The 23,182-nt window shown below is 38.8% G+C and overlaps 1 protein-coding gene across 1 annotated transcript in view; it reads right to left on the bottom strand.

The window, feature by feature from the left end:
- Nucleotides 1–3,084: 3,084 nt before the first annotated feature.
- The window catches only part of ARHGAP10 (Rho GTPase activating protein 10), a 448,736-nt gene continuing 428,638 nt past the window's right edge, over nucleotides 3,085–23,182 (bottom strand). The window contains exons 22-24 of the mRNA XM_073604823.1: nucleotides 9,473–9,625; nucleotides 7,169–7,260; nucleotides 3,085–4,083 (exon numbers count right to left, since the gene is read on the bottom strand). Coding sequence (XP_073460924.1) covers nucleotides 3,995–4,083; nucleotides 7,169–7,260; nucleotides 9,473–9,625 — 334 coding nt within the window. The 3' untranslated portion in view covers nucleotides 3,085–3,994. The remainder of the gene's footprint in view (nucleotides 4,084–7,168; nucleotides 7,261–9,472; nucleotides 9,626–23,182) is intronic.

The following is a 23,182-nucleotide window of genomic DNA, read 5'->3' as shown; positions in this document are numbered from 1 at the left end:
GATCTCCCTCAATGTGCGAGGGCTTCATGCTCCTGGTAAGAGACATTCATTATATAGAGAACTTAAATGTTTAAGAGGAGATGTTATATTTCTTCAGGAAACCCAGATCCCATTCACGCATAGATTATTTCTTCATAAACCATTACCATTTAGAGTTAGTGTCTAGTTCTCATATTGGAATCTCAACAATTTCTGATCACGCCCCCATTAGTATGCAACTACACATACCGTCCTTACCTAGAAAAACTACGAATTGGAAACTGAACGATTCACTCATATCTGAGGAAATTGACAGAAAGGAAATTGAGAATGGACTATCTGTATTTCCGGGAGAATGTATCCCCAGAAATATCCCCTGGGGTTCTTTGGGAAGCCCATAAGGCTTATATACGGGGAAAATTAATAGAACTGGGCTCCAGGAAAAAGAAGGAAAGAACACATGCGCAATCACAACTTATTAAAGATATAGGTAAACTTGAGAAGAATCATAAACTTTCTAATTCACCCTTGATCCTTCATTCCCTCACACAGAAAAGAGAAGAGTTAAAGGCCCTATTCCATGTGGAAAATACATCCTGACTCCGCATAATATCAGAACAATTTTACGAATGGGGAGACAAACCCAGTCGTCTTTTAGCCAACTCGTTGCGACAGAAGAAATCAGCTTCTTATATTGCTAAAATAAAGTCTCCCACGGATGCTATGTTATATAAACCAAATGAAATCGCGAAAGAATTTAGCTCCTTTTATCAACAACTTTATAATGTTGGCAAGGGCATTACAGATGGAAAGTCGAGGGAAACGCTTATTCAAAACTACCTTACACAGGCTAAATTACCTAAGCTTTCCGCTTCGGTGATAGAGGCTCTGGAGGGGGAGTTTTCCGCCGCAGAGCTCGGAAAGGCACTTAAATCCATGGCTACTGGCAAAGCTCCAGGCCCGGACGGTTTCACGGTCACTTATTACCATACATTTGCCGATACTCTGCTTCCATATCTAACATCATATGCCGACTCGATCTCCGTGGGGGGGGGGGGGGGGGTGGCCTTTCGTCCGGAGACTCTCCATGCCCACATCACAATACTTCCCAAACCAGGAAAAGATCCAAGCCTTTGCAGTAGCTATCGCCCAATTTCATTGCTGAATCTAGATTCTAGAATTTATGCTAAAGCGACCGCGATCAGATTACTACCCTTAATCCCTCAATGGATTACTAAAGATCATGGATTACTAAGCCAAAACGTGAAGGAGGTTTAGTGATACCGGACTTTAAACACTATTATCTTGCAATTATACTAAACCGGATATCTGATTGAAAATACCATAAGAATAAGTGGTGTGGACCTGTTTCCTTTAATTTGGATACCTAACAGATTCCGCACATTAGCTCACACAACATCGCCACTCACCAAATTGTCCCTAGCAGCATGGGATTCGCTCTGTAAAACACAAAAGTGGCAATACAACTCTCCGCTTATATTGACTGGTCATGATTACTTCCCACCAGGGAACATGGACCCGAGATTCAGCATCTGGATATTGGATACTACTCTTTTGCTACACCAAGTGATCACAGGCACAGGTATCCTCCCTATATCCAGACTAATAACTACGACTCCGATTTAATTTATGGACCAGTGGAAATATCATCAACTCTCACAATTTGTTAAATCCCTTCCGCAGCCCCTGCGGTCTGAAACTGAATCCAATAGAGAGTCTGCTTAATGGGGACCTACCACCTGATAAACCCGTTTCATACTTTTATCAAGCTCTATTGTCTTTGCCTCCTGTATGGCAACAACCATTTCTTACTAAATGAGAGCAGGAGCTCCAAAGTCCCCTATCAGACTGTCAACATACCACAATACTTCAATTATCACATACCTCATCCATATCCTCGAAAGCAGCTGAAGCTAACTACAAACTCCTGACAAGGTGGCACTATACTCCTGTGGCGCTCCATTAAAAACTTTTCCATCCAAATCGGAGCTTTGCTGGAGGGGATGCAGAGAACGAGGGACCCATGCTCACGTTTGGTGGCTGTGCCCCCTTATTATATCATATTGGTCCACTGTCTTACATTGGATTAAGGAAATACAAGGTAGTGAAGTTTCTAATGACCCATGAGTAATACTTTTTCACTGTACAGATGAACCAATAGGGTCATATAAAAAGTCTATCACACCTCACCTCCTAAACGCAGGTAAGTTGCTTATCCCAAAATTCTGGAAACAACAAAAAATCCCTACATTACGCCAATGGCTCGTAGAGGTAGATGGTATCTACCATATGGAAAGCAGCACGCTCACATTGAGAAACAAATCTGATTTAAGAAATAAAATATGGTCCTGTTGGTTCACCTTTAAGGTTTCAACAGCATACGCAGAAATTATGTCCCAACAGGGGCAGTAGAATAAAGTAGATAGATTTAGAAGGTTGAATCCTAATATGGCTGGATATCTTCCCTTACCCCCTTCCCCTGCATACCAACTTTCTCTTCTATTTTGTTATTCTTTGCTTTTTCTTCGCTATCCACTTTACATTACGGTACAGTGCCTTATTGCCGGTTATATGAACGTTATATTACTGAGAGGTATGGATGTCATGATTACCTCAATATTAATATAGAAGTGACTTCACCTTGAAGTTGAAGATATTGACTGATTATGATATAATGTCCGGGTTTTCACCATGATACTTATATAGAGTAATTCAAATACTCTCATAAGTGGTATATGTCAAATGACAAGTTATAATTCAAGTATATTAGAGCAGTGGAGATAATGTACCTCTCCCAGTTGTTCCTGATACTGTACAATGTCTAAATAACTTCTAATAAAAAATTATTTAACAATTGTTTCCTGGTACACTTTATATATGGTAGGAACGCCCTTCAATGCTGCTCCAGTCTTGCTCTGTAAGCATCTTAACAGCACTACTAAAATATAAGAATATACTACAAACACACTGCATATATATGTAATGTTTCTTCATATACTGTACAATTTAATACCGTTTAACTGGTAAAAATAGGCACAAGGAGGTATTGCAGATGTATTTCTTTCCAACAAAATAAACACGCAATTACAGAACTAGTAATATTTTATTTTGGATAAATTTATAGTTTATTTTGGCAGTAACTATACTTTAAAAACAATAAAACTGAACAAGTGTAAGCTTATAAAAGTGACTGCTACAAAAGAGTAAATGTAAAAAGTAGTATAAAATGCAACATTGTCTTTTTTCCCCTTTACTCTCCAATGAATTGTCATAGTATGTAGAAGATTGCACATCAAATATGCTGAATAGTGTCCAGCAACTTATCTGCCCCAGCGGAGGATGAATTAAAGGTTCAAGCATATCCTGCTAGTCTCACGCAAGCAAGGAATGCTGGGACTTCTAGTCACTCCACCAGTGTTATAGGTCGGTAACAACAAATATATGTCCTGTGTGTCAATTCATGCATGTGATTTAATTTGTAGCCAGGAAGGCATTACATCACACTATTTATTTAAATATAATTACACAAAATACTCTCAGGAATGAAACTGTGAAATGAGTGACATAATAATCAAAGTATACTAGTTGCCTGGAGCAGTGATTGATAAAAACAAATAAAAATAAACAATAACAAATGAAAACATTAAATAAAACATGTTTTAGGTTTGGCAGTATTGCTTGTCCTTTCCTTTAAATGATAAATGCACTTATAGTGCACCTATTCTTAGTGCCCCCTACCTTCGCTGAGAATTTTTTTTTAAAAAAAAGGGTATTTTTTTGTTTTGTTACCTACGCCTGGAAGGTCACTCAGCAAAGATCACCAGAGAGGAGTGCTATAGGTCAGTAAATACTATGTTAATTGTATTTCTCAGCATATAGGGGGCCTTCACCATCTGGTCAAGTGGTCTGCGCAGTCACAAAAACAAGACACAAGTAAACTGGAACACAAATCCATGGATACCATGTACAGCGTCTGAGCTTCAAGTCCATACTGCTAGAGGAACTGAACGTAGTTCTGTGGAATAAGTCCTCGCCTGCCCTTTAGGGTTCCCTCCAGCCAACCTGGTTCCCTTGAGTTATGTACTGCATTAAAGAAACAAATATGAAATTAAAACTGTAAAAAAAAAAGTTAGCAAATATCACTGGAAAGCATTTGTAACTGCTTTATGAAATACCTTTAAAGAGCATGTATAACTTGAAACATGGTTAGCGGTCTAGGACAATTCACCAAAGAGAAAGCCGCTCCAGGTGAGCACATTAGCCATCCAGCCACAGTGTAGCCAAGGTTTAGGTGAGGGTGCTAGCACAGCTCATCTGCAGATACTGTACACAATCAAAAGAAATACGGAATTAATTTCAACACTTCATCTTTATTAATTCTTCATGCAAAAGATATCAGAAAGTGCGGGGTACAGTAAAAGTTCATGCGTTTTGCGCTGTGGCTAGCGCTTACTCATAACCACATACCTGAAGTGATGAGTAAGCGCTAGCCACAGCGCAAAATGCATCAACTTTTACTGAACCCCACACTGTCTGTGATGTATTTTGCATGAAGGATCAATAAAAGGTGAAGTGATGCAGTGAATTTCGGATTTCTTTTGATTATGGTTAGCTGTCTAGGTGCACTATACAAAGCAGTGGGCTATAATGGAAAACCCTGAGCTTTCTGCTGTAAAGGGAACCCAGACCTATCAGTGGTATGCATATGGCACTCACTAGATGGAAACAGGGGCAGGTGATCAAATTAAAGTATAACTGTTTTTTCTTCATTTTGGATAGAATAACCCTACCTTATTTCCCCTTTAAGGTTTATTTTTGCCATCGTTGTCCCATTTGGGAGAATTACCTTTACTTCCTGCCACATAAGCGAACAGGAAGTGAGAGGAAATTAAGGAAATTTAAGGAATCTTTTGGGGACCCCCAGGTAACCAGAACTAGTGTCCCCATTGGAAGATTTCGCTTACTTTTCTGGGGACAGCCCAAAACTTCTTAGGTCACTCAGCATGATCTTTCCCAATAGAAAGGCCTGAGACTGGCTGAGGCCAGTTCTCATTTAGGCTACATTCAAACCTGCGATTTAATCTGGTTCAAATTGTAGCAGCAGGAATCCTGTGAGCTGGGTGAGGCCACAGGCTCTGTTCACTATAATGACAGGTTTTTGCACAGCCAGCGATTACCTGTGGTGATTCCTGCAGGATACACACAAAGTGTGCAGTACACACATACAGTAGCTGCTTATAGCACAGCTGCCCAGCCCACTTATAAGAAAGAGAACTAAACAGATGCCCAGAAGAAATTAAACAAAAAAAAAAAAAAAGCTATAAATTTTATTTAGGTAATGCAATGTTAATGGGGACATGTAAAAAATATAAAGTAGGTATAATCCCAATTTGGTATCCAAGGTGGAAATACACTTTAAGTTGAAGTTTAGACTTAGTTAACAATACTTGCATAAAGACCACTCCCTTCTCACTGTGGATGTTACAGAGATGTGAAGGAAACCTGAAGTGCTGAAAGGCCCCTCAGTGAAAAGATACACTATAAAGGATTCAGATCCATGGCGTCAGGACCCTGGTCTGTGGTACGAATAGATGGAGTGCTGAGGAGTGCCTGGAGTGCTAGGTAAACAGCAATAATTACATTTAATAATACTACACATACATATGTGCCCAAACCATTTTTTTTTTTTTTTTTAAGAAGCACTCTCCTTGTACAAGTACGCGCAGCCAAATATACATATTTACTATGCTCTGTTTTTTTTTTTTTTTACATACATTTGTGAATAAAAAAATGTTGCATTGCCTAATGTACTAGTACTTAAAAAGTCTGTCTTAATACTCCATATAAAATGGAAATACGTATTTAAAGTGGTAGTAAACTCTGTTCTATTACTTGTACCTACAGGCAAACCTATAGGAAGGCTTACCTGTAGGTACTGTGAATATCTAACCTTGCACAGTTTATTAGATATTAAGAGTGCCTGCAGCCAGTGACGTTACCAGCGCATTCACTCTGAAGGTCCAGCATACAGTGCTAGACCTTCAGAGCCCAAGCCATAAACGGCGGCTCCCACATGCTTGTGTGACATCATTGCGCCCCTGCTCACACATGTAGCTGGAGGACGTGAACCTCGAAGGAAAACCAGGGGAAGACGTCAGCCCTCTCAGCGGTGACAGCAGGGCACTGGAGGGCTTTGTTCTAAGGTAAGCCTCATAATGGGCTAGCATGGGATGAAGACTAGCCCATTATTACATTGCCTTGCAGCAGATTTTTTTTTTCATCCACTGCGGTTTACTACTGCTTTAATGGATACGAAAAAAAAAATAATGATTTAACTTACTGATTTAAAATAACAATATCAGTAAATAAATATCACTGATCTCAGCACTCATATATGGTTAATACTAAAATAAATATAGATACAAATTACTTTGTACCATCAGCTGCCGCTATCAACAATAGTAAGTCAGATGTCTGACGACTGTGTGATGACGAAACGCGTTAGGGCATGACCACATGACCTTTCCAGTCTGTTCGCAGCTTGTAACTCGACTCGGGTATCACTGTGATCAGGATTTCCAGAGAGTGGCGAGTGTATACATGCAGGCTGAACAGCACTATTTGCAACATCTAATGCAAGTCTTTTTCTATACTTGTAAGCACATTTTAAATCATGGGGGGTTATTGGAAATAAAATTTTAAACAGGATTACGCTATGTAGTTTGTCACCACTTTTTTCATTGGTTTATGGAAAACTGCGATTGGAGGAGGACCCCGTACATGGTGTAACTTCATGCAAAATAAAGATATTGGAGATATAAGGCGTGTTGCATTTGCAGTTGTGGTGAGTTTATTAAACTAGGGGAGTGGATCTCACAAGGTGTGGTGACAGAAGTTAAGGATCCTATATTCCATAATCACTTTTAAGTGGATGTATGCTGCATAATCCATCTTTAAAATACAAACTCTTATAAGGAGTGATACACCTTGACCTGGTTTCTAAGCACACAGTGCGTATGGCACTGAAAGACGCTGCTAATGCTGAAATGATTAATTAGTGATTTTAAGCATATGATGTAGATTTACTGATTTAAGTGACTTCAACTAATTGGGATACCAAATTCAACATGACCAAGTATCTGTCTACTTGTAAAATAAATAAACTTACCATCTTCAAACACTTCGCCTACTTGAAATGATAACTCCGAGTTGTGCTCTGCCTCACAAGGATAGACCGCTATCGCCTTCCTTCCAGGTATACTGCAAAAAAAAGTACTGTTACTAAAACTGATAATATTCTCATTGTTCAAACAAAATACTTTACAGCATGCCAATATATGGTTTCTTATGTGTAAAGAAATTCTTTAAATCGTGTATGAAAGCACAGTTGTATCCATGAGTGTAAAGCATAGAGATTTAAATATGGGAACAACACAGTTTCCTATTGTCACAACTTCATAAAGTTTAAAGTTGAGTTCCACCCACTTTTACAACTCTTCAGCATCCCTCACTAAACTGTGCACTGTAAACGAATTGGATATTTAAAAAAAAAAAAAATTCTCAGCACCTACTGTATATATTTTTCACTTCCTCCTCCCTGGCCGTGGCCCATCTCATCATTTCCTGTTTGCAATGCCTACTGGGAAGGGGCAACAACTTCCTCTGACACTGCCGTTGCTATTGAAACCTGACCTGAAACCTATTACACTGCTTGTGCTGCACTGAGCATGTGCGAGATTTGCAAGGATGAGATCCAGGAAGAAATACAGTCTAGCTTCAGATGCCCACACTTAAGATGGCCACAGCCTGCTGTAAGTTTATAAAATAACAAACTACTGCTATAAACTAACAAAACAGACCTTAGTTTACAGACTAACTTTACTAGAATACATTAAGCTTGTGTATAATAGGGGTATTTTTATTTAAAAAGTATAATTTCGGCCGGAACACCACTTTAACTGCTGTGACAGGCAGACATGGAATGACTACCTCTGGTCCTTGTATAAATATACAGAATATATATAATCTCTACTTTCAGCACACTGTATACTGTGTGAAATATGAAGTTAAATCTAACACTGAAGCCCTCCAGCAGCTACATCTCCTGGGGTAGCAATATTTTAGCCATGGATGAAAATATTGACACAAAGCACATGCGTATCTATGGTACCTTGTGAAAATGTGTCTACTGATGTCAGTTGTGCTTATCAAAGTTTTGAAAAAAAAATGGCTTTTACTGAAAAAAACCTATGAAAGAAATAAATGCTGTCCAGTGATAAGAGGAGAGAAGACAAACCAAAGAAGCAGAAACTCAGAGCAGAGCTTCCAAGGCAAATAGAGCTGCTTAACAAATTACTACTTTTTACAATAAAGATAATTATGTATCTAATGTGTAGTACATACAGTATAGTAGTAAACATAGTGGGTCACCATGCCACCTTTGTCAAATAAGTTGTAAATAGAGTTGCGCTCAAACACCACCATGAATTGAGATATGTATATAATAAAAACAAACAAAAAAAGGTTAATAAAATGAATCCCAAAAGTAAATATCGTCCTTGCAGGAAGCACCCCAGGACGACGTCGGATTGTGCCGAAACGCGTCGGCTGGAGTGGCGTGCTGACGTCACTGCGCTGCATGTGATCCCGGAATGATGGGCATTTTTGCTTTAGCCGGCTTGTTCCATTTCATGCTTTTTATAAGCATTTTTGGGGAATTTAATTATATTTTGGGGAATTTAATTTAGGAGCCTATTACTCTGAGGCAGGATTTAGTGTCTACGAGCCTGTGGAATGTCCTGGGTGAGTCACTATTACGAGTGTTGCTGTGCCTTCACTTTATGAAATCTATATTCAGTGGGAGTTGCCATTTGGATATCCCCCTTATCGGATAAAGGCCATGGCTGGGTATTCGCCACAAGTGATTGAAGCCTCCCGTAATAGGAGGTCCACTTAAGCTGGTAAGCGTGCATTTCTTGCGGTGGGATTCATTTTCTTTTTTTTGATGATATACATATCACAATTTATGTTGGTGTTTGAGCGCAGCTCTATTTACAATTTACTTATTCACTATGCATATCTAACAGTAGGAGTTGCTGCCTTTAGGGATTGTCTAATTTTCATTGCAGTTTTTATTTTTACACCTTTGTCAAATGCTCAGCATTGCTTCACAGAAAAACAAGGAGGCTGTGAAAACAAGATGGAGGTTTCCATTACTTACCTTTCCTTCTAAAAATGTTGCCTGGCTGGTTCTAGCCTCAGCACGTTCTAAATCACTACCCTGGAACATGAATGCAGGCAGTGAAGTAGAAATCCTTATCCACATACTTTTTTAGGGGGTCAGTAACTTAGAAAGTACTGAAGTTAATGGATTAGCATAACAGCCAGGCAACCACCATTTCTGGAGAGAGGTCAGCAATGGTATATAAAAAAAAATCAAACATGTAAAGTTTGAAGAAAAGAAAGCTAGTACCTGTCAGATGGTGGAGATGTGAGGTGTACAGGTGATGTCTCAGTGTCTATAGCAGGTGACGGTTGTGTTACAACTGGTGAGATAGGTTCACTTGATATTGTAGGTGATTCACTATTTATCCAGGACACAAAAGGAGTGTGTGCCTGCGTTGTCCTGTAAACATATAAAAAAAAAAAATACAACTAATACAAGTTTCTTGTTGGGTTTTACTTGGTTTCATTAGGTTTTCAATTTTTCATGGTATTTTTTCCCACCATGTAACATCAAACAGTATAAAGTTAGTCTGTATCTATCTAGGTACATTTGCCCAAAGACCCCCTTACTTTTCTTGGAACAGAATTAAGCCAACAATTAGTAGCTTTTTCCACCACTATACCCAGTCCATGGTGAAACCGAATAAACCGAGGCCATGAACCGAGGACAAAGTCATCTTACAATTCACTGGTTATTCATGGCACTAAGTGCATTTAACCACCTCAATACAGGGGCACCTTCCTGCCCAGGCCAATTTTCAGCTTTCAGTGCTGTCACGCTTTGAATGATAATTACTCATGCAACACTGTACTCATATGAAATGTTTATCATTTTTTTCCACACAAATAGAGATTTTTTTATATTTAATCACCACTGGGTTTTTTATTTTTTGCGCTATAAAGTTAAAAAAATGCATTTTTCTTAGTTTCCGTTAAAAAATTTTGCAAATAAGTAACTTTTCCTTTATAAATTTTAACCAACATGTTGTTTGTTAGTTTATTAAACTCCTAGATTTATCCTTCTAGGCAGGCTGAGGACTTAGGCCCCTCCAAAGTTGATCATTTCCCAACAACGGCTCACTGACTTTGGCCACTATAATATGTTTTCATTTCATGACTCGTCCACATTTGGACCATTGTTTTCAATGTGTATTTCTTTATTCCTTTCAATAAAATGTTTGAACAAGAAAAAAAAAAAAAATGTAACCAAAATGTATACCGTTACATTTCTTTGGTAAAAAATATCCCAAATCAGTGTATATTATTTATTCTGTGTGAAAGTTATATAGTCTACAAGGTATGGTGCTAATCACTGAAAATTGATCACTCCTGATGTACTGACAACTTCATCTCATTTTTTTGAGGCCCTAACATGCCAAGACAGTACAAATACAAAATGACCCTTTTGGAAAGTAGACCATCTAAGGTATTTAGTAAATAATGTAATAATAACAAGGTATTTCTCACACACGGCATAGGCATACTTGCAACTAAACCCCAAAACACATTTGCTACTCCTGAGTATGGCGATACCATGTGTGAGAGTTTTTCACAGCCTGGCGCAATATCCAAGGAGTACCATTATCCACTTTTAGAGCATGTCTTCTTCTGATACTTTGTTTACAAGTAAAAATCTGTATATATTATATATGTAGCATATATATTTTAATATTCTTTTATCTGGTTTCCACTAATACATCCAAAGTCCTAACAAATACAATTTGCCCATAACCAGACTTCTATCCAACATTTAGCATGTGTTTAGTATATGGTGTATGACATATTGTATGTATCAACATTTAACTGTAGAACACAGCAAATGGCAGTATGTTAGATTAAATTACTAGTATAGAAATGACGTACATACAATAACTGACTCTTTGTGGACTTATAAATATGCCATCTGGCAGTACTAAGAAGTTTTCTTCTGGAGAACATTAAATATGTTAACAAAAATACATGTCAATGCACTTCGACTTAAGTGTGTTTAACAGACCACACAAGTGGTGTAAATGGACCCTTAGGGTGCCTAACCCTGCTCAGAACTGATCAGTAAAGCCATTCATGACACTCAGAGGCCATTAGAGAGGCATTAAAGAGGCAGTGTAGGGCGCTTGTATAGATAATGTTAGCGTCAGAAACCATGAAATCAGACCTAGACAGAATTACAGTTAAATCACACTTGTTTAATAATAAAAGTAAATAGAACAAAACATAGTCAAAACATAGCCAGAGTTCAGGAACTGGAATGGATAGTCAGACAAGCCAAAAGTCAGGGAGCCAGAGATGAGCGTAGTAAAAGAGCAAGCAGGACCTGGAGCCAGAAGGGATGTCAGCCAAGCAAGTCTTAACAGGAATGCAGGAGAGCATCTCTGTGATGTCGACTAAGGCGAAGGCAGAGGATCCTCTGGGCTGGACGGCCTAAGCAGGCAGGACTGACGAGCAGGATATCATCAACAGCTGAGTAGCTGTGGAGAGATAGGAGCTGGCAATTAGCCGACAGCTGAGCGGCCAGCTCAGAGAAGGAAGGGCTTAGCCCAGCCCTGACAGTTTGTAGTTGCATTTTGTACCCTAATCACTCTTATGCATTCCAGAAGTTCGCACAGAAACGTTCCTGAATATGCTACAAACGTGCATTGTGCATGCAGTGCTGTTTGTTCTTAATGGCACCCCAAACTGTCCAACAGACGCATTTTGTTATGTGACAAACATTAAAGGGTGCTTCCAGATTCATCACTGGGTCAGGGTTGTGGCGAAGAGGCCCTTGTCCTTATCAACATGAGGACAAGGTGATTTGCCAGGGACCCTTCATCCCCCTTGGCAAAGTACCCCCACTATGTTGAGGGCATGTGGTCTGGTATGGTTCAGGGGGGCCACACATGCTTATCCCCCCCTTTCCTCACCTGCTCCGCTACATGCTCGGGTAAGGGTCTGATATGTATTTTTTTTGGGGTGGGGGTCACGCCATTTTATTTTCTGTTTGTTTCACTGACAGGCTCATTTGTTTACATGCAACAGAGATGAGTCACTGGTTAAGATGCTGGCAGGCATAATTTTTTAATTATTGCATTATTTACCATTGAGTCATTTTTAATAAGACTTTGTTTACTACCTTCTATACGTTTGTACAAAATATATTTTCAGATTGGCTAAAAGAGGAAACTAATCACTGCTTCCCCTATCTACAAGTGTTCAGATTTCTTATCAGTCACAAAAGGCAGAAAATCTTTTTTTTGGGCCAGCTTATTCAGACTTGCATTGAGAGAAGAAGCACTAAAGCACAGCTCCTGGGCAGCACTGCAAAGCAGGAAGCATAGCCTGTGTATGTAACTGACAAATATGGTTGTCGTCATGTATAATACATGTACGAACTATACCAATTACAAAGTACACTTAGGGCCCTTTCACACTGTGGGATGCAGTTGGCTGCATTTTGAACTGCACTCCAACTGCATAGATAGCCCAAAATCAAGGTGATCCTATAAGCATAGTTCACATCTTTGCAGTGCAGTTCAGCGCAGCTAAAAAAAAAATTAGAGCATTTTTCCACAACGCAAATGCAGGGAACGCGCTACAAAACGCACCTCAAATGCACTGCACCACGCTCCTTTAAGGCAAGAAAGCCAAATCCAAAAATGTACAGAAAAATGCACTGCAGACGCAGCACAAACTGCATTCAAGCATGCTTCAAATGCATGTAAACATGCAGTAAAAAATGCACAGTTATGTGACCGGGCCCATAGAAACGAATAAAAAAAAAAGTTTTTCTTTTTAAATAAAAATATACATTAGACGATTTCACGTTCATGCATTTTTGATAGAGTGTAAAAGAAATTAAAAACTATATATTCTCTTTAAATTGTTTTGCCACAGTAATGTCAGTAAAGATGTCAATATGCAAGTGTTAAAATAGTGTGTACCCAACCAAGAGTGGACCCCCCCCCTCCCGGTGATGGCTCTATGGGTGGCCGTGTGTAAGTAGTGTCCATTTACATAAGGCTACCTCTGATCCACCACGTTCATGTCTAGAAAAATGGAAGGACGCAGCTTGTTCCGGACCTGGATAGACTCAGAGGCAGGCAGCTGTAAACAAAAACAAGTTTGTTTACATCAAACTGCCCACCGAGCTGCATGGAGCTTCCAATCAGGTCCACCTGAAAGACAGGCAAACCTGATCAGAATGCCCATGTGAAAGGGCCCTTAAATAGGACATTAGTTCAATAAAAACATTCTTGTTGCTCCAATCAGCTTCTGTCATTTATTATGTGTTGAAAACAAAACAAGCTATTCAATTTGGCAAAAAGAAATGTTCTGGTTAGGTCAGAAAACACTGATAACTGACACATTTTAAAAGGCAGAGAGATGAAATGCTACACAGGAATGCAGATACATTTTTGATCAGCTTTGAAATTGGACTAAACAATGTGGAACGGATTCCAGCAGCACCACGTTCATGTTGAAATATTGTGTGTTTATCAGTGAGTGGCTTCTCATGGCCCATGTACTTTTTCAATTAACATGTGTTCAATCAAACAGCTCTGAAGAAATAACAAACACTTTATTAAAACAAACTGTAGGAAAAAGCACAAAGTGGGGGTGCCTATAGCAACTTGATTCCAGCTGACATTTCTCTTTTATGGGCAGCATCACTAATATGCCTTTTTTTTTTCCTTTTAACCATTTTTCCTCTCACACCTGCTCACCCCTATTTTACAATTCTGCTATGGACCTGTTGTATGTTTCAGCGACAAGTTTGTCATTGTTTAAAATAAAAAGGCAACACTTTTTTTTTTTTTTTTTTAAGGACAAGCAATGTTTTATTTTCATGAGATTGTCTTGCAACACGGGATTTTATTTTCCCTCACAATCCTTAAGATAATAAAACTCAAAAAAAATACACAAAACACTTTTTTTAAGCAGTGTTAGTTTAACCACTTGCTGCCCGCCATATAGCAAAACGACGGCGGCAAAGAGGTTTCAATATCCTGACCGGACGTCATATGATGTCCGGCAGGATATCAAGCCGCTGCGCGCATCACGGCGATCGTTGATGCGGGGTGTCAGTCTCACACCCTGCAACACCGATCTAGGTAAAGAGTCTCTGACAGAGACTCTTTACCACGTGATCAGCCTTGTCCAATCACAGCTGATCACGGTGTAAACAGGAAGAGCCGATGATCGGCTTTTCCTCACTCGCGTCTGCCAGATGCGAATAGAGGAATGCCAAATGGCTGCTCCTCTGACGGGGGGGTCTATGCTGATCGATTATCAGTGCAGCCCCCCCGAGGATGCCCACACTGGACTACCAGGGATGCCATCACTAGTCACCACCAGGTATGCCACCGTAGACCACCAGGGATGCCAATCAGTGCCCACAATGGATGCCAATCGGTGCTCACAATGGATGCCAATCGGTGCCCACAATGGGCATCACTGATTGGCAGGCATTGTTTGGCACTGATTGGCATTCATCAGTAACATTTATTAGTGTACAGTGCCACCTATCAGTGCCCATCCGTGCCGCCTATCGGTGCCATCTATCAGTACCCCATATTAATGCCCATCAGTGCAGCCCCATCAGTGCCCATCAGTGAAGGAGAAAAATTACTTCTTTACAAAGTTTTGTAACAGAAACAAAAAAAATACTTTTTTTCAAAATTTTCGGTCCATTTTTTTATTTGGTTAGCAGAATATAAAAATTCCAGAGGTGATCAAATACCACCAAAAGAAAGCTCTATTTGTGGGAACAACATGATAAAAATTTTGTTTGGGTATAGTGTAGCATGACCGCACAATTGTCATTCAAAGTGCTGAAAATTGAAATTCAGCTGAAAGCTGAAAATTGGTCTGGGCAGGAAGTTGTATAAGTGCCCTGTATTGAAGTGGTTAAACATTGTTGCAGTGTTACTGCAGAAAAAAAATACACATTCTATTCTGAAATGTGTCCTGTTTAAAATTACACTAAAATTATGATTCTGGTACAAAGCATTGCAAAGTTGCATACAAATGAAATGTAAGGTTTTTTTCAGTTTTGTGCTTTTTAAAATGTATAAATATATATGTTAAAGGTCTAAAATCCTAAAACAAAAAAAAGGTTTAAATATTAGTTAATAACACAAAAAAAAAAATCAGCAGGAAAATAATTGGTGGTACAACCACTTTAATTTCTCCCTAGAAACTATGGCGAAGACTTAAGCTGCCTATACATGAACAGATTTTTAAATGAACGATCGTGCAAAAATTCATATGAAAATTCTCAGTACATTAACCACTTGGCGAATGCCTTTTGAACATACTTAAAAATGTTGTTTGCCTTTCACATTTGATTTTGCAGTGAATGGACGGTCTCAAATGAAACCTCATACACTATAATAAACCTGTTCGCTCAAGAAAAAAATCTCCATCTTGCTCCTTCGGTTTTTCTCATCACTGCGGTTGGAAAAACAATTTGATAATTAGATGAACTTCTTAAAAGGAGAAAATTGGAACAAAATCCAGTGTATGGCCAGGTTTCATGTAGATTATTCATACTGAGATCTGTTTATGACAGTAAGACATATGTAGTATAAATAAAGCTTAAGAATGTGACAAACCCAACTGGGACAGAGGCTTTTGGAGGAGATTAGGGGCTAGCCTTCTACCCACTGATTATGGCCCAAAGAGGAGACAGAGGATTTTGTCTGCTTCTCCCGGTCATAGAAAAGAGCTCAGTTCAGCCTGATCCCATGGAGAGAGCAGATCATTCTCTAAATATGGACAACAACGCGATAAACGCTGAGAGCGAGGCTTGGAAAAATTTTCTGAAGGACAATAGCTTCCCTTCTTGAGTGGACAGAAAGGTGTAATATTACTCTTGTACAGGTTAATGGTCAGAGGAAATATGGTGTCCCTGCACACTCAGTTGGAGAAGCTCCTCCACTTGGGACAAATAGTTAATACCCCTCAAGAAATCTATGAAGATAAATTAATTCCACTTTTTCAGACTGCTGGAACATTGTATGAGTTTTGTCTTATGACTTGTCTAGTGGACAGATTACACAAATGAAAGCTGGTTAATGAGATTTGGACAGCCCTGGGTCTTCTTTCTGGGGAACTGGTGCCGAACTGTCTGGATGGGCAATGACCTGAGTCACCTAGGCTTGTCTAGGTGACTAGCTGTTAATTAGCTTACTGTTAATTAGATCATGGCTAGCTGTTAGTTGCTAGTTGTTGATTAGCTTACTGTTTATGTTAGCTGTTCATGAGATATACTGATATTACTTTTTTACAGTATGCATTGTTTAGGATAAAGTGATCAAGCTCTTCTGATTTTGTGTGGTATGTATTCTGTGTGAATTTACAATAAAAGAGTCAGTTCCAGTTTGCACCTAAGCTAGTGTCGTCTAGTTTGTGGCTGCAATGCTAATCTATAATCCTGGATTCCTGGTTCCAGAGCAGAAAAAGCTGTATTTTGGCAGAGGCACCCAGGCTGGTTGCCAGATGGTCTGTCACAAAGACTAACTATATAAACAAGTAATTTAACAAAAGCGATTTGTCTTTTTCATATTCTTCTGAGCTCAAACAGGTGCAAGAGAAGTCCTACAATGATGCTGAAGACATTTCTTCAGGACAAGAACTGAAGAGAAATCTCTTCTATAGGGACTCAAAAGGCTTCACAGATGTTCTAAACAACAAAAAAAAGCGTTTGGGCTGGGTCTGGGTCTTAAAGCTTCTCACAATGACTTGTGTACGTGAGATGAACAATCAATATCTGTTATCCTGCATAGCTGGAACCGACCAACCTTCTACCAGATCTACAAAAGGCACTGCTACAGCTAAAAAGAAAAAGGTCCACACACACAAGCATCTCAATTCACAAAGCTCACACACCAGAATCTTTCTTTCCAAAAAAAAATTTTCAGCCAAGTCCATTAAGGTTTTAAAATTACAGTCACTTGACTGAAAATAATTATTCTATTTTAGGCTCAGTTCACAAAACTTAACCAAGAATAAGTTTACTTTTTTACTGACAAGCGTCCTCAAAGAAAAATTATAACTGCAAGTTGTTGCAATGCACTGAAAAAAAAAATGGATAAGAACACATTTAACCCATAATACGGATGTCCTTTCAATTGCTGAGACGCAGCAAATAACTGGTACATGAAGAGGATGAGCACAGCCAGAAAGGAACATTTCAGTAAGGGATTAGATGGGTTGTATAGTATCACATTACAAGTAATAACCCTTCCTCCACTTTTAGGAGGAGATAGGTAACCAATTACTGTAAAAAGATTTAAGTGGATATCTGGACTGTAACCAAGGCAACAGCAAGAAAGAGTAGTTCAATGTTGAGAGCTTCAGAGAGGGTTACAGTCTTCCACGTAAAAAGAAAAAAAAAAGCAAGTTAAAAAATGTACTGATATAGATCAACTAGTGCTTACATCAGGAATTGACCAAGCATCTGTGTTAATTCCATTCACGAAACCTCAAAGAGTGTCGTATCTTTGCGATTGCCAACAGTAAGCATTGTACAGGATACATGCTAAACAGAGCATAATAAATTATGTTTTAGGTTTAAAACATTTGTGGCATACATGGCTAATATTTTACTTTGTAGAATTCCCCAAAAGTCAAGAAATAATTCCATCTTTTTTAACCGTTTGGGTTTTATTAACAACATAAAACAAAAACGTTTATAAAATGTAACTATTAATTTTGTGCACAGAGAACATAATTTATCTTAAAAGGGATATAGCGTGTGACAGCTATAATACTACTATGTACAGCATATGCTTGTGTTTTCCTTCCCTCAATTTGATTAGACCAATAGACTGTGTAGGGACTTAAGGTTTTACTTCATTGCTCAATAGACTGTTAATTGATAGTAAAGTTATCCCCCCCAATAACTTTTAAAGTTTTGCAATTTTACAAAGACAAAACAAAAAATCAGTGTCCTTTGATAGTACTAAAGAAATGTATGACTAATAAATATGAATTATAGCACTATACAAAAACAAAAAGTAGGCCATATATCCATAAATCAGTTTAACATACAAAATAAGGAGGTCACTGTCATAGCCTTAACCACTTCAATACAGGGCACTTTTACCCCCTTCCTGCCTAGGCCAGTTTCAGCGCTATCGCACTTTGAATGACAATTGCACGGTCATGCGACATTGTACCCATATGACCAATTTTAATCTTTTCTTCCCCGCAAATAAAGCTTTCTTTTGTTAGTATTTGACCATCACTTGCTTTTTTATTTTTTGCGCTACAAATAAAAAAAAAAGACCATAAATGTTGAAAAAAAAAAAAATTTGTTTCTGTTATAAAATGTTGTAGATATCCATTTTAATAAAAATACATTTGTGGGCCAAAAACAGTAACCTAGAGATAGAGATCCAAGCTTGAGAAGTAAATAATTTCTCATCTAGTACACAGGTCATTACGTTACTGGGTCTGAAATGCCTGATTAAAAGGTGACTATAATACCCTGTCAGTAGCGCACCAACTTAGGGCATTTCCAAAGCATATGGAGAAGGCCTGCAGAGGAACCTCTACATCTAGGACATTCCAGATTCTCTCTATGGTGCCATTGGTATAATTTAAGCTGTGTTCAATACGCCCTATGTATAACAAAAAGTTGATATAGGCGTTGGGTCAGTAATATAGATACTAGAAGGACCTGTTTCAAGATAACCTGCAATGTTTCCCCATCTATGATTCAATGTCCTTAGCACAGCCTGTTCTTCCTGGGAGTTGTATGTTAACAAGGGAACTATGCAACAGTGATCTTGTCCTTGTCCTATGCTCCCTCACCCACATCTTCAATTTCTCCCTCTCTAGTGGCATCTTCCCCTCCCCTCCCCTCTAAAACATGCGCAGATCACTCCCATTCTTAAAAAGCCCTCACTGGACCCTACTGACCTGAACAACTTAAGACTCATCTCATTGCTCCCATTCACCTCTAAACTTCTAGAATGCTTAGTCTACAACCGTCTTAGCTCCTACCTCAATGAAAATAACCTTCTTGACCCCTTACAGTCTGGCTTTCGCTCGCAGCACTCCACGCAAACTGCCTTACTAAAACTCACTAACGATGGCTTCCAATACCACTTATACGCTGATGACACCCAAATCTATCTGTCTACTCCTCACCTCACTCCTTCAGTCTCCTCTTGCATTACTAACTTACTAACTGACATATCAGCATGGATGTCGCACCACTTCCTTAAACTAAATCTCTCTAAAACTGAGCTATTAATATTCCCCCCCGCCCGTACCCCCCTCCATGACTTTTCCATCAAAATCAACAATGCAACCATCAGTCCCTCCCCTCACGCCAGGGTACTAGGTGTAATCCTAGACTCTGACTTGTCATTTCAGCCTCAAATCCGATCGTTGTCAAAAGTTTGTAGAATTCACCTCTGTAACATCTCTAAAATTCGCCCCTTTTTAACAAATGAAACCACCAAGCTCCTCATTCACTCCCTTGTTATCTCTCGCCTTGACTATTGCAACTCCCTTCTCATTGGCTTACCTTTCCATAGGCTATCCCCTCTTCAGTCTATCATGAATGCTGCTGCCAGACTTATCCACCTTACCAACCGCTCAGTGTCTGCCAACCCTCTACTCCAATCCCTACACTGGCTCCCAATCACCCAGCGAGATAAATTCAAAATACTAACCACAGCATACAAAGCCATTCACAACTCTGCCCCGAGCTATATCACTAATCTTGTCTCCAAATATCACCCAAATCGACCTCTCCGCTCTTCTCAAGACCTCCTGCTTTCAAGCTCTCTCATCTCCTCCTCCCATGCTCGTCTCCAGGATTTCTCCAGAGCCTCTCACATCCTCTGGAACTCGCTACTTTCATCTGTCCGGCTATCCCCTACTCTTGCTACCTTCAGGCAATCCCTGAAAACTCATCTCTTCAGGAAAGCCTATCACGTCTCCAACTAATCTCCTACCACTTCCATCAGCTCATTCCCCACAGTTACAACCTTTTGTACCACCTGCCCCACCCTATTAGATTGTAAGCTCTTCTGAGCAGGGCCCTCTTAATCCTCTTGTATTTTATTGTATTATAACTGTATTGTCTCCCTTTTATATTGTAAAGCGATGCGTAAACTGTTGGTGCTATATAAATCCTGAATAATAATAATCTATAAAAGGGAAGAAATGAAACCCTTCCTGCAAATCATTTGGTGCATAGCCACAAAATGTCCCTGCAAATATCCCTTTTAATATATGTTTTAGATGGTGTATAGAACTTTTGGCCAGCTAGAGAATAGATATGTTTGGAAGTAACAGGTTGTCTATTGTGGTGTGCACCCTTGTCTAGCTTATGTAACATATATAAACTGGATGTTATATTTTCAATAAAACTTTTCTGATTTAAAAAAAAAAAAAAAAAACAATGTAAATGGGAAAATACAACAATTAAGTGTTATCCCAATTTGCTACAAAAGTAGAAAAACACTTTAAGGTGAGGCCTGTTACTGTTCTAATACTGTTAATCCAGAGGAAGGCAAACAAAACCAGGCATGCGAGCTACTAGTTTATGTTCATGATAGGGAAAAAAAAAAAAAAAGACACCTTCATGAGTTAGTCAGTGGCAGCCAAGTTTCCTGCTTAGATCACTCAATCATTGTTATTACAGAGAAGATGCCCCCCTCTAATTAGATATGAAATAAAGGGTAAATTCACTTATGTTGGCCATCACCACCTCCTTTGGAAGATGCCACAATCAATCAGTGACCACACCTATGGTGAAGAATACTTGTAAGTTGCTGATGTTGACACTGTGCAAAGAGTACTAATAAGAACTAGTAAAATAAAAAGGCAAGCTTTTTTTCAATCCCTAACTGAATTAGAGAGATGTATGTTCAGAAATAACTGACATGGGTGTGAAATAAAGATGTTGCTTTGGTTGTCCATTTCTCTTTCCAACACTGCTTGATTCCCTTGGGGTAACAGTCTATGTGCTTAGCCTCATTCATATTTAATGCAAAAGCATTAAAAACTGAACTTCAGCTCTACTGCTTGTGTTTATATAGCAACATTTCTTTATCCTAAAATTCTGAAAATGGGTGACAGCATGAACAGCTGTTATAACATATATAAATATATCAATGAACCACTGCTAACAAAGCAATATTACAAGGTACTGAACATCCAACATACAAAACATACGAAGCTTCCATTTTATGTATTATCTTGATATGTGGCAATTATTTGGCTCCCTTAGTAACTGCACCACTTCAAACACCAAGGACAGCCAGGCTTGCTTATAAGCCAGTAACCTATATGCAAGATATAGAATACAGGCCTAAACACAACACTTTACTTGTACATATAATGGAAAATGTTTGATGAAAAAAATTATATTGAAAATGTGCGATACGTAAGAGAGATTCAAACAATACACCTATAAACCCGGCCTGCAAGCAACTGAAATCTAAATGTATTTATTTCTGCCAGATATATAAAGACAATTAGATATCACTATGGTTCACAGAACAGCATAAGAAATGGTTAAAGTGAAAGCCACAGAGAGGTCTTTCAGCCATTACACTAAAAAATATGTCAAACACACAAAAGCTGCTATATCTCAAATACCTGTTTGAAGTTGCTAATGCCTAAGCAGGAGACCGCAGAAAGGAAACACTTTGGTTATTGTGGATATTAGCTGACTGACAGCAGACATAACATTAAGACTAATGGAGATCCATTCAACTCTCCGATATACCACAGTAATTATCCTCTGCAGTTTTGTTCCACTCACAGCACCGCTTTTCCATACTTTAAAAACCTGCAGTTTAACTTTGAAAATAAAAAGATCTACAGTGTTTAAAAAAATGATTTTTTTCATTTACTCCCAGCAAAAAGAAAAGTTTTGAAAACCAAGTACAAAGACACAAGGCACCACACTTGAGCGGATTATGCTCTCCAACGCACTCAAAGAGCTCCATTATCTTACTTGTGCAACAAGCTAGAAGGTTAACATAGTGTTTTCTATTTAACAGTGTATTTAAGCCCCTCTGTAAAGTAAGGGTATAAAAAGTGTGTGGGTTGTGAAGGCATAAAAAGATAAATACACAACTTGGTCAGAACAGGATATGCTGGCTGAATTCAGGTAAAGGAAGTGTCATGGCTGAAGGAAGTCCATGATTTAGGATTCCTTTACGGAGTATAAAAAGGCATTGCTATGGCCAATCTGCAGCCCACCCACACCTTCCACTTACAAAAGCAGTCAGCGCCTGGAAATAGAATTGGTCATGTGATCACTTATTAATTAATAGATAAAATAAAATAAACCGCTAATTATTTATTTTTTTTATTAGGCAGTATTATCAAACAAAAGTCAATATCTATTGAAGCTGCCTCCAATGGAAAAGTAAGCAGTCAATGTGACATGAAGTGCCTAAAAGCAAAGAATATCTGACAGAATAAACTGGACGCATTATTAAAGTTCATGTGTCAGCTTTACCAGATCATGTTAATTTTTGAGTAACCCCTTGCATGTCATCAATAAAACTCTGCTGCTCCAAGCTTCATTATGTGACCTAAAGCTTAAGAAGTAAAGCTCCCATTGTCCCAGGAGTGCTGGGGGGGGGATTTATTTTCTTTATTTCCTCAGAGGCTGCAGAGGCCTTATTGTCAATCAGGTGGACTCTGATTGGAAGATTTGCAGCAAAATAAGGCAAACCAGTAGGTAGAGCCTGCATTTGTAACAGGCATGTGGGCTCATGTACAAATCTGAATACAAACTATGCTTTGTTTCTATGTTTTTACTATATAAAATATAATATATACAGTGAGGGATGATCCCCTGCTGATTTTGTGCGTTTGCCCACTCAAAATAAATGATCAGACTATAAGTTTAGTTAGTTAGTTAGTTAGTTGCACCGATGCCACTTTTTTTTAGGACCGAGTACAAGTACTAATACTTTTTTTCTAATGTCATATGACT

Source organism: Aquarana catesbeiana, linkage group LG01 (genome assembly GCF_042186555.1).
Source record: "Aquarana catesbeiana isolate 2022-GZ linkage group LG01, ASM4218655v1, whole genome shotgun sequence".
NCBI classification, from domain to species: domain Eukaryota; kingdom Metazoa; phylum Chordata; class Amphibia; order Anura; family Ranidae; genus Aquarana; species Aquarana catesbeiana.
This window is presented reverse-complemented; position numbering and strand designations above follow the sequence as displayed.